The sequence below is a fragment of the Coccomyxa subellipsoidea genome, assembly GCF_000258705.1.
Source record: "Coccomyxa subellipsoidea C-169, whole genome shotgun sequence".
Classification (NCBI taxonomy): Eukaryota; Viridiplantae; Chlorophyta; class Trebouxiophyceae; family Coccomyxaceae; genus Coccomyxa; species Coccomyxa subellipsoidea.
In genome coordinates this window covers 1,780,619-1,794,078 of record NW_005178031.1, presented here as the reverse complement: position 1 = coordinate 1,794,078, position 13,460 = coordinate 1,780,619, and the positions used below count along the sequence as shown (strand labels likewise).

General features: G+C 52.5%; 5 protein-coding genes across 5 annotated transcripts; 2 read left to right on the top strand and 3 right to left on the bottom strand.

The window, feature by feature from the left end:
• Window positions 1-834: 834 nt before the first annotated feature.
• Window positions 835-2,753, bottom strand: COCSUDRAFT_56878 (hypothetical protein; the record flags this gene model as incomplete). Its single annotated transcript, XM_005646171.1, has 4 exons — window positions 835-1,098; window positions 1,454-1,623; window positions 1,778-2,006; window positions 2,568-2,753. The coding sequence occupies 4 exons, from the start codon at window positions 2,751-2,753 to the stop codon at window positions 835-837; spliced, it is 849 nt and encodes a 282-aa protein (XP_005646228.1).
• A 200-nt stretch (window positions 2,754-2,953) lies between these two features.
• COCSUDRAFT_56877 (DUF773-domain-containing protein) lies at window positions 2,954-5,133 on the bottom strand (the record flags this gene model as incomplete). Its single annotated transcript, XM_005646170.1, has 7 exons — window positions 2,954-3,137; window positions 3,254-3,390; window positions 3,501-3,688; window positions 3,770-4,340; window positions 4,453-4,619; window positions 4,724-4,925; window positions 5,071-5,133. 7 exons carry the CDS (start codon window positions 5,131-5,133, stop codon window positions 2,954-2,956), a joined length of 1,512 nt encoding a protein of 503 aa, XP_005646227.1.
• A 466-nt stretch (window positions 5,134-5,599) lies between these two features.
• COCSUDRAFT_43344 (G-strand telomere binding protein 1) lies at window positions 5,600-7,372 on the top strand (the record flags this gene model as incomplete). The annotated part of the gene is made up of 7 exons (XM_005646169.1): window positions 5,600-5,639; window positions 5,980-6,059; window positions 6,214-6,247; window positions 6,437-6,483; window positions 6,601-6,840; window positions 7,052-7,168; window positions 7,262-7,372. 7 exons carry the CDS (start codon window positions 5,600-5,602, stop codon window positions 7,370-7,372), a joined length of 669 nt encoding a protein of 222 aa, XP_005646226.1.
• A 1,420-nt stretch (window positions 7,373-8,792) lies between these two features.
• Window positions 8,793-10,413, bottom strand: COCSUDRAFT_30169 (chlorophyll a/b-binding protein CP29; the record flags this gene model as incomplete). Its single annotated transcript, XM_005646168.1, has 7 exons — window positions 10,335-10,413; window positions 10,035-10,191; window positions 9,812-9,924; window positions 9,559-9,722; window positions 9,382-9,441; window positions 9,074-9,231; window positions 8,793-8,953 (listed from the first exon to the last, which is right to left on the bottom strand). The coding sequence occupies exons 2-7, from the start codon at window positions 10,180-10,182 to the stop codon at window positions 8,793-8,795; spliced, it is 804 nt and encodes a 267-aa protein (XP_005646225.1). The 5' UTR covers window positions 10,183-10,191; window positions 10,335-10,413.
• A 184-nt stretch (window positions 10,414-10,597) lies between these two features.
• Window positions 10,598-13,229, top strand: COCSUDRAFT_67006 (Dolichyl-diphosphooligosaccharide-protein glycosyltransferase 48kDa subunit). Its single transcript, XM_005646167.1, has 9 exons — window positions 10,598-10,940; window positions 11,152-11,251; window positions 11,333-11,543; window positions 11,629-11,742; window positions 11,868-11,965; window positions 12,249-12,449; window positions 12,639-12,711; window positions 12,821-12,925; window positions 13,040-13,229. The coding sequence occupies exons 1-9, from the start codon at window positions 10,670-10,672 to the stop codon at window positions 13,169-13,171; spliced, it is 1,305 nt and encodes a 434-aa protein (XP_005646224.1). The 5' UTR covers window positions 10,598-10,669; the 3' UTR covers window positions 13,172-13,229.
• Window positions 13,230-13,460: the final 231 nt, after the last annotated feature.

Below are 13,460 nucleotides of genomic sequence, written 5' to 3'. Positions count from 1 at the left end.
GAGCCTGTCGACAGGACGTCCCTGTTGCCTGATCGCTTTTTACATGTAAAAATTGAAAGAGAGATCTGGAAATTGTTTTTTACAAGATCTCACACTGTAATGTTTGGAGAGATTTCCAATTGAAGGGTATGACTGACTATCCCTGAATTATTAACGCCCCAGGCCCATAAGCAATTGAATCTCAGATATTGCACCTTGTTGGCATTGCAATACCAAGGTTTAAACGTTTCCATGCCAGCAAGATCTGCACCAGCCTGGCATCTGTGCTCAGCACAGATACCCAAGCACAGGAACAGCCAACAGGCAGTAGAAATGCTGCAGACAACATGTACAATTGTCCTAAAGACAGCCAGAATTACCTGGGGAGATGATTGTACACAACTGCCAACATGCCTTTGAAGGCAACAGCCGCTCCATGTCTAGCAACAATCTACAAGAGACCTCATGTGATTGTATTCGGAGATCGAGCTGGACGCTAGTATATGTGGAGATCGAGCTGGACGGTAGAAATTCTGCTCATCAACGCTGCTGCTCTCTTGCAATCGCCTCATTTCTCAACGTGCATCCCAGCATGCCTTGGTATCCAGCAGATCAGGGCTAATGACCCCAAGCTGCACTTGACCACCAATTGAAGAGCCAACATAGGGTCATCAAGTGCCCCCCTTCCGCCAGGACTGGCAAAACCTCTTCACAGGCCATCACCCTTTTGTATAACCACTGATTACCAGGCCCCGTATTCCCTGCTGCCTCTTTATAATTAACCATGCCGTCACCCCCGTTTGGTGTCCCCCTGCCAGGGGGCGAGATAATGGGCGTTGCGAGGGGTGGACGGTCTCAGGAAGACGTGGTGCGCTGGGGAGTGGCCATATGGGTGGATGAAGATGTGGAGGGTGTGTTTGGAGGGGAGCCGCCTCTGTGGTGGTGGTGGCTCTGATGGTGGCCGTTGTGGTCGGAGGCCGAGCGCTGGCCCCAGCGGCCCTTGAGGCTGCGTGTGGTGTTGGCAAAAGTGTCCTTGATGCCCGCCAGCCGCGAGCGCAGCCCTTGCAGGTCCATGCCCATCCCCCGCGCCTGCGGCGACCGCGGCTCCCCCGGCGCCGACTGCACCCGCCAAAACTAATCAGCGTCAGCATGCGTCCAAGACTCACGTGCAGCATACACTCCCAGCGACTGAACCAGGTCATTTGTTTGTTGTCTGCACTTTGCCGCCTGTCTGCCTGACAGGGCCCGATGGCAGAACTGGTAGGTTTTCTACTGATCCCGATTTGCTGCATATGTTCTTGACAGGTTCTCATTCATATATACTCATAAGCGTGACCCTCTCCCTTGCTGCACTTTCAGTCCACCCAACTACGAGCTCAGCTCCTAAGTGTTAAAAATCCATCAAGTTTTCTGGAGCATGACATGGGAAAGCTTGGCCATGGAATATCAACAGACAGGTCAGTGGGATGGGCACCTGTTGCATGAGATTCCGTTGTGAGGGAGGCGGCCAGGAAGAGGGGTGGATGGCGGCGTCATCAGGGATGCCGTTCAAGGCGCCGTCCGCATGGCTGATGCTCGTGCCTGCCCCTGACATCCGACTCCGCACGTGGCCGCTGTCGTGTGCATGACTACTCGCTTCGCCATCTGTGGCACAACACAGGGTATGCTGATCAGAACATTTGCACGCACACATGATCACATTTGTCCAGTTAAATCATCGCCCAGGAGATGATGCTTCAGGACTGAAGCACATGCCATCAAGACCGCAATGCCCCAATACAGAAGATTGCAGGCGCACCAACGGAGTGCCGCTCCTGCGCGGAGGAGCTGGCATGCGCATGCGAGCGGTGCCGCCGCCGATCCCGCCTTGAAGACATGCCATCCATTGTGTTTGCGGCAGCCAGGCGGTGCAGCAGGTGCTCTAGCTCCCACGCATCAAGGCCCACCATAAAGTGCGGGGCACTGGCCGCCAGCCGCTCAGGTGGCACATACTCTCCAAAGGGCAACAGCTCATTCAACGCCTCATCCTGCGGGTGGCCAAGACACTGTTGTGCTTTGTCTGCTCTTTACTAGGCCTGGGAAAAGGCCGTGTCCTGATCTGCTGTATTGCGAGTTCAATTGCATTCAATATGCACGAAGTTGGATTCTTTGGACGTTTTCCAGGCACTCCAACAAAGCTGTTGGTATCGGTGTTCAACATACTGGTGTAAGAGCTGCTGTCACCTGCAACTGCAATGCCTTGAAGCACATGGGGCACTCTCTGCTGCGCTGCGCCCATTGCATGATACATTGAAGATGGTAACGATGCCTGCAGAAGATCGTAAAGAAGTGCACGTTCAGATCAGGCCAGACATAATTCGTACACGACATAAGAGAACAAATCTTGGTTCCCAGGAATGATTTGTCAACGAAATGAAAGACCAGCAGCACCAAAAACCTTGTCTTTCAGGAGCAACAGACTCCAGCAGCCACCGATCATCGCAACGAAACCAAAGTGGATGATTGGGCACGCACTGGCAGGTGGTTCTCTGTTCCGGGTCCTCGGAAGTGAAATCGTCCAAGCAGATACTGCAGACATCTTCGTCTACCTCCACCACGGGCACCGCCCGTCTCGATAGCTCAATGTCCTCGTTGATTCCAGCTGTGCTAGTAGATGCCTCATTTTCTTTGGTTTCAGAACTCTGCGAGGAATGCTTTACCGATGATGGTGACGTGCCATCAATTTCCTCAATGTCGAAGACGCCCTCGGTCTCTTCACCAGGCGGGCTCGCCATGATCACAATGGTGCCTCGATGCGAGAAGCCAAGGGCTTGTTGTCTCGTATGGGAAGATTTAGTAATCTATTAGTAAACGTGAAGATACTTGGTGTTAAGCCACACCTTTGCATGGATAGTAGTAAATTTATGAGAGATGTCTTTTCCTGAAATCATGACTCATAAGCTTATGCAGGTTGAGGTTGATCAGCAGTGCAGGCCTAATCCAAAGCATTATTGATCTCCCCGACTACAAGCACACGCCTGTTGAATTGCTGCGACAGGGCATCCTCAACCAAGCCCTTGATGTCCCTGGTCCTCTGCAGCACAGCATCCAGCTTGCATGCATCATCCGAAAGATTTCCCTGCAGCGCCTGCCTGCGGCCTTCCACTTCCTGAGCCATCCTGCATGTAAGCAACAGAACATGATGTTCACTGCAGGAATTCAGCCCGGGATGTAGGAGACACAAGACACACAAAGAGTGCCCAAAGGAAGTACAAAGGAAAGCCCGAATTCTCACCTGCGAAACTTCTTCTCCTGCCCAGCCTTCTGTTGCAGATCAGCTGTGACACGATCGAGGTATCGATCCGATGTCTTGTACAGCAGGAGCTGCGCAGTCCTGGGGCTTGTCATCTGGCTGATTGCACTCTCCAGCTCCTGTCAATGGTACTCACCCTTATTCTGTATTTTATAAAATCTAAATTGTAGTTCAACATGCAACACTTTTCAATCTGCCTGTTGCAAAATAGACGAAGGGGACTGCGCACCTGCAGCCAACCATTCACTGTGCCGGCTGACAAATCCTGCAGGGCATTAGGTGTGTCCGCCAGGAAGCTGCTGCTTGAGGACGTGAGCTCAGAAGCCCTTGAGCGTAGGAAGGCACTGAGCTCGTGCAGCTCATCAAGCAGACTGCTGCGCAGCTCTCCATCACTCACCAGCCGTCCCAGCATACCTCCTGCACAGCAGCACAATTGTCACAGGAAATCCCTTTGTCGAATCACGCAGTGAGCCTGCCAGCAAAGTGTTGGGCCTGCACCTGGACCACTCTGTGCTGATGAAGTGTCGCAGACTAGCCCGCTGCCATTGACCTGTGGGGTCCCCTCTCCATGGTCTGCTGCCTCTGCTGCCTCAGTTACATCAATGTCCCAGTCGATGGCAGCACTGGGTCCTGCCTCGTCAGGTGTGGCATCTCCAACAGCGCTCAGATCAATGTCCCAGCTGATCTCCCCTAGACCATCCGTGCTGGACTGCTGGCCTGCTCCCTCACTCCCCGCATCCTGGCTAGGAGAAGTAGTCTCCTGGCTGCGTGCCTCTTTGCTTGCTGTCACTGCAGCCGCCTCGGCTGTGTCTGGCTGCGACTGTGCCGCTGCCAGGTCAGCCGCTAGGTCCGCCTCGCACACCGCTGTGAGTGTCGGCAGCAGCTCTGCCGCCGAGCCTGTCGCTGTGGAAGTGCTGGCCAAGAACTGTATGTAGTACTGCGTTGCCTCTGACACACTCTTGGACTGCAGTCTCTGACCAACCTCGAGGAAGGTGCCTGGAAGTTCCTTCACAAGAGAGCGCAGCTCTGACCTTATCCTCACGCCTTGAATGCCCATCCCCTCACACTCCTGCAAGGCAGGCAAGAGTCTGTTGTATCCGTAGCATGACGATTCAACTTTGCAAAATCAATAATGAAGCGCATGGCTGTGATGTGAGGTGCTGCGAGTAAAGTGTATGCACCTGCTGGTATGCCCGAGCAGCAAGCGCTGCGCTGTGCAAGTGCTCTGTCTGCTTGCGCTCCAGGTCCACAAGCTGCTGCTGGTACTTGGCCTTCTGGCGCTTGAAGAAAGGGACTTCATAGTCCACGTTCCGTGCCAGCGTGAGGGAACATTCCCCCAGGTACACATCTGCAGGGCACGGGGGAACATTTGTAGGTATGGGGGGAGAGGAGATTAACTGCGTCGGTTGCTGCAAACAAGAAGATCAGAACACAGCAGCATACGGCGCTCACTGTCTTTCTCATAGGCGCGGACGATCTTGTCCCAGACACCAGCCGGTCCCACAAGACTTCCAAACAGGCTCTTCTCTGAGGTGGATGCGAGGATGTCGCGTATGTGCTTTGCAGCTGAGTAGTCATGAGCAGAGCTCTCTGATTGGCTCTTGACGTGCGCTGGCAAGGATTGCGCCGCTTCCTCTGCCTTTGAGATGATGATCTGCAGCTTTCGATGCCAGTCCTTTGGCAGTCTTTGGCGGCTTGCCTATCAGAATCAAGTGCACCGAATTGCCTGAGTGATTCTCGCATACAGTCTTGCAGGACATTGCTCACAGTTTCCAGGAAATTATCATATTCAGACGCACCATCCATTCCGCTACTTTCGCATAATTCACGTCGAGAGGAAGCTGATCGTTGTTGGGCGCCATCAGAAAAGCAATCCTGAAGTTTCGAGAGTTATAATCCGCACCAATGGACAATCAACCGTAGCAATTCCAAGACCTTACAATGATACTGCTACAGCCCGAGATAGAGGCAGAACACGCCTTTAATCACGCCAAATACTTTCCCAAGGCCGATCAAGGAGTCTTAATTGCTACCAATGATGCTGGTATGAGCTGCTGACGAGCCATTATCATGTACAAGACCAGACGATGGGAAAGCGCATGCACATCTTCCACTTGCAGAATGAATTGCCGGACATATGTGTCACACGAGACTTTAAGGGGTTCCCTCGCTCGCATGGCACGTGAGTGGATAGATCTGACGTCGCCAACTGCGCCAGCCTGACTGACGGCGATGTCCTGTTGGCGTCACGCTTTCACGCGTTTTCACTCAGATTGGCAAGCAGGAGGGAGCCAGCAAGCAAAGAGGCCTCAGTGTCGAGAGGACAGGATGGCGGAGGAGGCAGATATGCAGTCGGTGATGCGGATTGGTGCGTGCTCGTGCTCTTTCTCCCCCCTCCGAAGTACCAGTCCTTGGCGCTTTTGTACGCGCTTTGCACAGAGGTTGTATTGTGGACAGCGCGGACTCGTCGCCTAGTCGTACAGCCCCTTTGCCTTGCTTCAATCGAATCAGGGCTTTCAAGATTTTGTGCGGCGTTCACCTGGGTTGTGAGCGGTGTTTTCACTTTGATGCTTGGTTACACTTCGGTCGCTATAATCATCGCTCTTGGTCCTAGGGCCATTCCCAGTGTGCGTAGCGACCAAAGCATCCCAGGCACCACCTTTGTCTTGCCCTGCATTGCCAAATTAACGTGGGCTTCGCGTTCCCAGGAAAGCGCTGCTTCGTCGGCAACCTGGCGTGGAAGACTTCCTGGCAGGATTTGAAGGACAAGTTCCGCGAGATAGGAACGGTAAGGTTTCAGTCCAACTTGTTAGTCTGACAAGGTGTTGTGTCGCCTGGCTTCCTCCAGTCTCCGGCGCTCAAAGAGGTTCTAACCCTTTTCCTGTTGTACTGCTCACCCAAAATGAGGGTCTCCAGTAACGCAATTCCACATCTGTTCGCAGGTTGTCTATGCCAACGTCGTCAGAGATGATGCTGGTGCGGCGAAAGTCACTTCCTTTCTCCTGTGCATGGCTTATCTAGTGCCAATCTGGATCCCTGCCCAAGGGCACCCTGGTGTCCTGTCGTCCCTGGTTGCCAGGATGCTTGCCATTTAGCCTCCCCAGGCCCACATTGCTGTTCTCCTGCTGCTTTTCAAGGATGAGCACCCGGTGTGGTTCTGCGCAGGGCGTTCAAAAGGTTGGGGAATCGTGGAGTTTGAGACGCCCGAGGAGGTGGGAGCCATGATCCTGTGAAAGACTGATGATCACAGCATGTCAGGCTTCATTCTGACTGTGAGAGGCGGCGGTTCCAGGCTTTCATGTTCTGAAAACTGGCAATTGTTTCGCCAGGCTGTGGCGGCTGTGAACACGTTCAACGGCGAGGAGATTGCAGGGCGCAAGATCCTGGTGCGCGAGGACAGGGAGGACCGGGACGTGAAGCAGTACAACAAGGACCACGGCATCGAGAGGCCGGAAGGCGCCCGCCCGCCGCGCCGCAGCCGCCGCGGCACCGCACAGCAGTCGCAGGAAGGGGCCAAGCTCAACGGCGATCACGCCAGCGAGCCCCTGCAGGAACCCAGTGGTCTGCAGGTGTGCTCAGAGTGCCCGGCATTCAATCGGCATGCAAGAAACTGAGAGGGCATCTGAGTCATGGCGCAATGTTTTGCATGTACTACATTGCCTGTCTCGGCCTCCCGATGGCTGGTGTGAGCCTTTTGGTGCCCTGATACTCCTCAGCAAATTGCTGCAATTGTAGCGCTCCAGTGCATTGCTGACACAACCTAACACTGACTGTGTGCAGGTGGTCGTGCAAGGCATTCCATGGAAGTACAGGGACGAGGATCTGTCAGCGCTCTTTGAAGACTGTGCCCCCGCCGTGGAGGCCAAAGTTGTCATCAGCAAGGATGGCCGCAGCAGGGTGAGGCTTTCTTTGTATCATTATGTTTGTGCTGCTCTCCATGCAGTGCTTGACGACGTGAGAATGGTGCATAATCCGGGCTGGTTTTTGCAGGGCTACGGTACAGTGCGCTTCGACTCCAGGGAAGATGCTGACAAAGCTGTCAGGGAATTGCACAGCACAGAGCTAGAGGGCCGAACCCTCACCGTCAAGATCGACAAGTAGGGCTCCTCTTGGACAAATTTGCTGCTTCTCTCATGCTGCACTGTTGCTGTTGCTGCCCTGTGCCTCTACTTGTAGTGTTAATACCAGTGTGCTCGCAGATTTGCCTGAAGGATAAAACTGCTGTTCTCCGTGACGTTCCAGTACAACTTTGCTTTCTTCGGGGCTGCTTGCAAGAACTTGGCTGCTATTCTTCACTTTGACAAGCGTGGACACTGTTCGCTCTGAAATCCAGCATCAAATTGTACAACACCACGGCCGTGACGAGGTGTTTGTCACCGCCTAGCTGTGGTCAGAGCACAGCTGCAGAAGCTGATGTCAAATGTCCCCAAGCCTGTCGTCAGCGTACCATTTGAGATTGACATTGCTTTGCTGGTTCTTGCTTTTCGTGTTTATTGCATTGAAGCCTGATATGCTTACATGCTGTGACAGTGCTGTCTGCATAAGCTTTACCTTGCCTTTCCGTTTGTGCATTAGACAGGTGTCACACTTGAGGGTCGTTGGGTTCCTGAGTTGACGATATGCAATTGCTGTGTGGGTTGGGGACGATGCGTCACTTTGCGTACTTGGTGAGCTACTTGGTGCTCAAATGCAGCTTGTTTTTTAAAGTGCATGAACTGCAAGATTGATACAGTAACCTATGTCAACGCTATGGATGCCAGAATCTGATCCATCTTGTCTTGGCGCACGTGCCAAGCTGGCATCATATCTTCTTCATACACTCACAAGCACAACAGGCATCATACCTACACTGCTTGTGTTTGCTCGCATGCAAAATTCTTCAAGTGTTGTGATCATGCACTGCAGTGCATGAAAAGCGCTCTACACTTGCACAGCAAACCAGCAATTGCAATGCATTTATATACCTACCAAGTAATGCAGTACTCTCAAACTTGCAACACCGATACCCTCAAATCCAACTGTCCGATCTGTGAAAAGCACAGGTTGCACACGAAAATCTCTGATGCCTGACGCCTTCTCTCAAAATTTCTCTTCTCAACCTCTCTCAAAATTTCGTCTCATCCGGATCATAAGTAAGCACTGTGACGCAGCCCACCCAACTTGCTCTTAGCTCCAATAAAAGGATCCAACCCACACAATGGTGGAGCTTGTCTGAAGTAGATACAATTGTCTCTCCACCATAATTCACACAATACAACACAGCAGTGACAGGAGACAAATACAAGGGTTCACTGCATCCTGCAGGAAAAGGACCTGCGGCTCTGGAAGTCAGACAGTGGGGTCAATCTTGTCTGCAAGCTCTGATGAGAATGTGCCGGCGAATTTGGCGAGTGAACCCAAAGCCCCCTGGCCCTGGAATCCTGCCTGCACTGCAAAACCTGCGCATGCACACCAAGAAGGTGAAGACAGTGGCTAGATTTCTTGTGCATTTGGGCTTCACAGTGCCATACAACTCCCAAGCTCAAGGCCATTGCGACCTCTCATACAAGCTTTGCCTGGATTGTAATTGCGCACCCAAGAATGCCACCATAGCCAAGCGCCCGTGCTTGATCTCTGCTTCGCGCAGCTTGAATGTCCTCTGAGAGTCATCTGACGCCAGCTTCAGGGGGTCAAACAGGCCGCCTGCATGACAGACGCACACCTTACCGCATTTCCTTTAGCAGATTTGGTAGATTCCCCGGTGTGCTGCTCTTCCAGTGTGTTTTGGAAGGCGAGTCAGGTGATGAGGCAAGGGTGGATCACCTGGGTAGATGCGCTCCTGCAGGTCGGTGGACCTGTTGCGGTAGATCTCAGCACCGCCCACCAGTAGGACCTCGATCCAGATCAGCTGGCTGATGGAGAAGGGCAGGCTGAAGCCCAGGTACTGTGTGCCGTCCAGCTCCACCTTGCCAGCATCCACCCTGCAAGCACACGAGGAGCTCAAATTTGCCTCCAGTCATGTCACATGCAGCTAAGGAATGCATGCAAGAGCAACCTAGCATCCTTGTAAGCATTGCGTATACAGTCAGAGAGAGCAGACGGACGCTGCCATGGCTTCAGACAGTGCCTACCAGGATACACCGGTGGTTGCCTCTGCGATCACGACGCCAAGCGCTCCGAGCATGGCCCACCTGCATGCCTTTGAGGTATTAATCCACATCCAAAAGTCAAAGGGAAAACTCTTAAGAATTCAACAGGAATGTGCTTTCACTCAGTGTTTCTTTCCAAGCAAAAATGAGGCACCACACCTGCCGTGGATGAGCTCTGTCTCGCGGAAGCGCTGCAGGCCGAACACCTCAGAGTATGGCGACAGAGCAGCGCCAGTTGCCTGGACCTTGGAGCTGCTGTACTTGCCAACAATGCCGCCCGCCTTGTTCACAGACTTGTTGATGTCACTCTGGTCCAGATCAACCTGTGCACACGAAGGCAGACTTTGATGCCGCATGTTTTGGGACTCACTGATATGGCACCAGGACAATCGTAAGCCACATTGGCACATGCCTGAAGGAATTCTGATGGTTTCGATAATTCCAATGGGTCGAATCCCCGGTCTCCTGGCAAAGATCCATCCAACCAGGCTGGCCTCTGTGTGTTGGGTAGCCACAGTGCATCACCTGAACAGAAAGTACATAGCATCGTCAAAAGTATGATCCTTCACACTTCGCGTAGCATTGAAGTGTGCATACCATATCTTTGTCCCAAAGTATCGATGCCTGTCGCTCACCGTCGAATTTCTTGTAGGTGCGGGTAGCCGAATTGGCAGCTTTCTGAGCTTTCCTCACGATTTTCGTAGCAGCCATGACCGTCTTGGCCCCATTCTGAGGTGCCAGAGCGGTGGTGCTGCCAAGGAAACTGCCCGACAGGTGAACCATGACGCCGACCTGCAGAGCAAGAGCGGTGAGACAGAGGGCGTTGTTGCATTACATCGCAGAGAGGAAATCAACCATCCGGACGTGTCTGAACACATTGTGCTAACGTGAGCAGCACTAAATCTCCAAGGTCCAGTCGAGGATCCGGCACGCACCTTGTGATGTTGTTGCAAGAGCCGAGCGAAACCTCCAGACTTGGGAACCTGTGTCTGAGCGACAGAAACTGATTACTGAGCGCAGAATTATGCTTTACGAGGACAATCTATGAGTTGCGTATCTAAAGAAAAGATTAAGATTGGATAGGGTTTCCACCCCTGTAACGCAAGGTGATGGGGGTTGATATCTCAAGCTTGATGTGCGCGTTCCACCCTGCACCAAGTCACTGTCCAAGTGCACTCCTGTTGAGCAGCACATCGACCTGAGAATCGCAGTGCGAAGTGGAATAGTTCAGTGCCTCAGCAGGGCAATTTTCATGGGTGGTGTCTGAGTCATGGGTGTTGATGGTCGGTCCAGAACAATGATCAGACCAGTTCTTTTCCTGCTGCTTGCAGCAGCACTCACATGTCGAGCCTCAGAACAAAAAATACTTGTGCTGCTTGACGATCCTCTCATACGAAGCACCCACAGCCTCTTCTTCAGTGACCTGAGCAGCAGAGGATACGAGATCTCCTTCAAGTCTGCTAGCGATAGAAAACTGCAGCTGAAGGATTGGGACGAATGGCTGTATCAAAAGGTTATCGTCTTCGCGCCTTCTGCAACAGGCAAGGAAGACGTTGCAGATTATGGCTAAAGCAGATCGCTTCATCAAAACTTTAATGTTGGTTGAGTTTTTATATAAAAGGCCATCCATCTATTGAATGTCAGTGCAATGGGAGAACTACATTTTAACGTCTTTGTTGTTCTGGCTTCTTGAATTCGTTGATAGAATTTTCTTGTTGAGGAGACCGTGGTTCTGATTGCTGCTGATTGCAGATTTTGGTGGCGACATTGACGACGGCACTCTTTTAGAATTTGTCGATGCCGGCAATGATGTACTCATTGCAGTGGACTCGAAGGCTTCTGAGCTGATAAGGTGCGTTCATGCCCACCTTGACCCAGCCAGCTTTATCCAAAAAGTCTGCTCTCACCCATGGGTTGTCTGGTGGTCCTCCAGGGGTCTGGTGGCGGACATTGGCATTGACTTGGAGGCCAAGGGAACAGTGGTGACAGACCATGTGGGTTTTGTGAAGTCAAGCAGCGACGGCCACAGCCTCATTGCCTCGGAGGAGTTTGTGCAATCTGAGGCAGTGCTTGGAAATTTCACTGACCGCTCCCCCATCTTATTCAAGGGGACAGCTGCAAGCATCTCGCCTGAGAGCACACTGGTGAGTGCCATTTCTGCGCAATGTACATTTATTGCTGCTGAGAAGTCTGTTCCCATGCTGACACAGGCGTTGGCTGGATGTGCAGGCCATCAGCATTCTGGGCGCCCCAGAGACGGCCTTCAGCTATCTCCATGGGAAGGCAGTGACTGAGAATCCCCTGGTGGCAAATGGCCACGCCACTCTGGTGGCCGGTGTGCAGGTGACAAACTGGCTCTGGACTTGATGCCCCTTCTTTAGACCAGAACGATCACAGCCCCATCTTTGTGCTCATACATATGTGGGAGTTATGATCATGAACTGGAAGTGCCATGCGGATGTCTGCAGGCTAGGAGTGGTGCACGCGTTGTGGTAGCAGGGTCTGTGGACATGTTCAGCAATGCCTACTTCAATTCTGCCGGCTTTGAAACCTCATCCGGCAAGAAGTGCGCCGCTGACTTGCGTCCATCATGTAGGGATAACGAGTCTTGCATGTCATGCTATCATCTGAAGAATGCACTGTTCGAAGCAGCGCTTGGCTCACATGCCTGGATGCTGTCAAAATCAGTGCCACAGCAACCGCCAGGGCATCATTCCAGTACTTCCTGCATGCACCTAGCTTTGCATGGAGCGTTGTTGCCGTGGCACATCTCACCTGTGCATCTGCTCTGCATTGCCTGCACCAGCAATGGTGCATCCAGCCAACACTTTATTGTTGCTGGGAAGTAGGTGCAGCAAGGCGGGTAACAGGGCGTTCTGCAGTGAGGTGACCCGCTGGGCCTTCCATGAGCGGGGTGTGCTGCGGGTGACCAATCTGCACCACAGCCATGCTGGCAAGCAGGAGCAGCCGGACTGGTACCGCGTCACTGACGACCTCCAGTTCGGCCTTGACATCCACGAGCTTGTGGGCGGCATCTGGCAGCCATTCAGGTGCGTTCCCTGGCTTGCATGCAATTCGATATTATATTCTCTTGAAAAGGGGCCAGTGCTGATCCTCAAGGCTGGATGTGCTGCCAAAGGAGGGAGACTGCCGTGTGAGGCTCCTGGTGCTGGCTGTTGGATTGCCCCAGGTGTGGCCAGATTGTTCTGGGATAAAGTTGTGGGTGCTTGCATGCGCAGGGCTGATGATGTGCAGGTGGAGTTTGTGATGCTGGACCCCTATGTCCGTGCCGACCTGCAGCACAATGACCAGGTGAGACACGTAGCATGGTCCCAGTAATGCAGCCGGCATCCTTCTAATGCAACTTCAAAACATGCACCATCAGCTACAGTTAGCTGAAACATTGTGTTCTTGTTTGCAGGGGCACTTCTACACAGCTTTCAAGGTGCCAGATGTGTACGGTGTTTACAAGTTTGTCATAAATTACCGCAAACCAGGTTACACGCCTCTGGACTTGGCAAAGAGGGTGAGGCCCCTTCCATCATGAATGAATGTGCCCGCTTTCACTGTGTTCAGTGGCAAACATCTTGAACGGAACAGTCAATGCTGCCTGGCTAATGGCATCATTTTCGTCATGCAGGTGTCAGTGCGACCCTACCGGCACAATGAGTTTGAGAGGTTCCTGGTGGCTGCATATCCGTACTACATGAGCGTGTTTTCGACAATGGCAGCCTTTTTCGTGTTTGGCATTGTCTTCTTGTATCACAAGTGAATTGATCGTGAGGATCCGTGCAATGTTGAAAATCCATTGTTACAATCAATTCAGCTGTTGCTGAAGAACCTCATGGATGCACATGACCATGCACAACAAACATTGATACTGGTCATGAGGCACTGGATTTCCTGGACCCATCAAAACCTTACTCTGCTGACATCTGAAGCACCCATTCCAAAAGATCCCTTTTGGCGCAAATATTTGGGGCATGCAGTTCCTACCAATTGGAAAGGGGAAATTCACGTCTGGGGAGATTCCATGAAAGCCGCTTTGGGCCTCCTTTGAG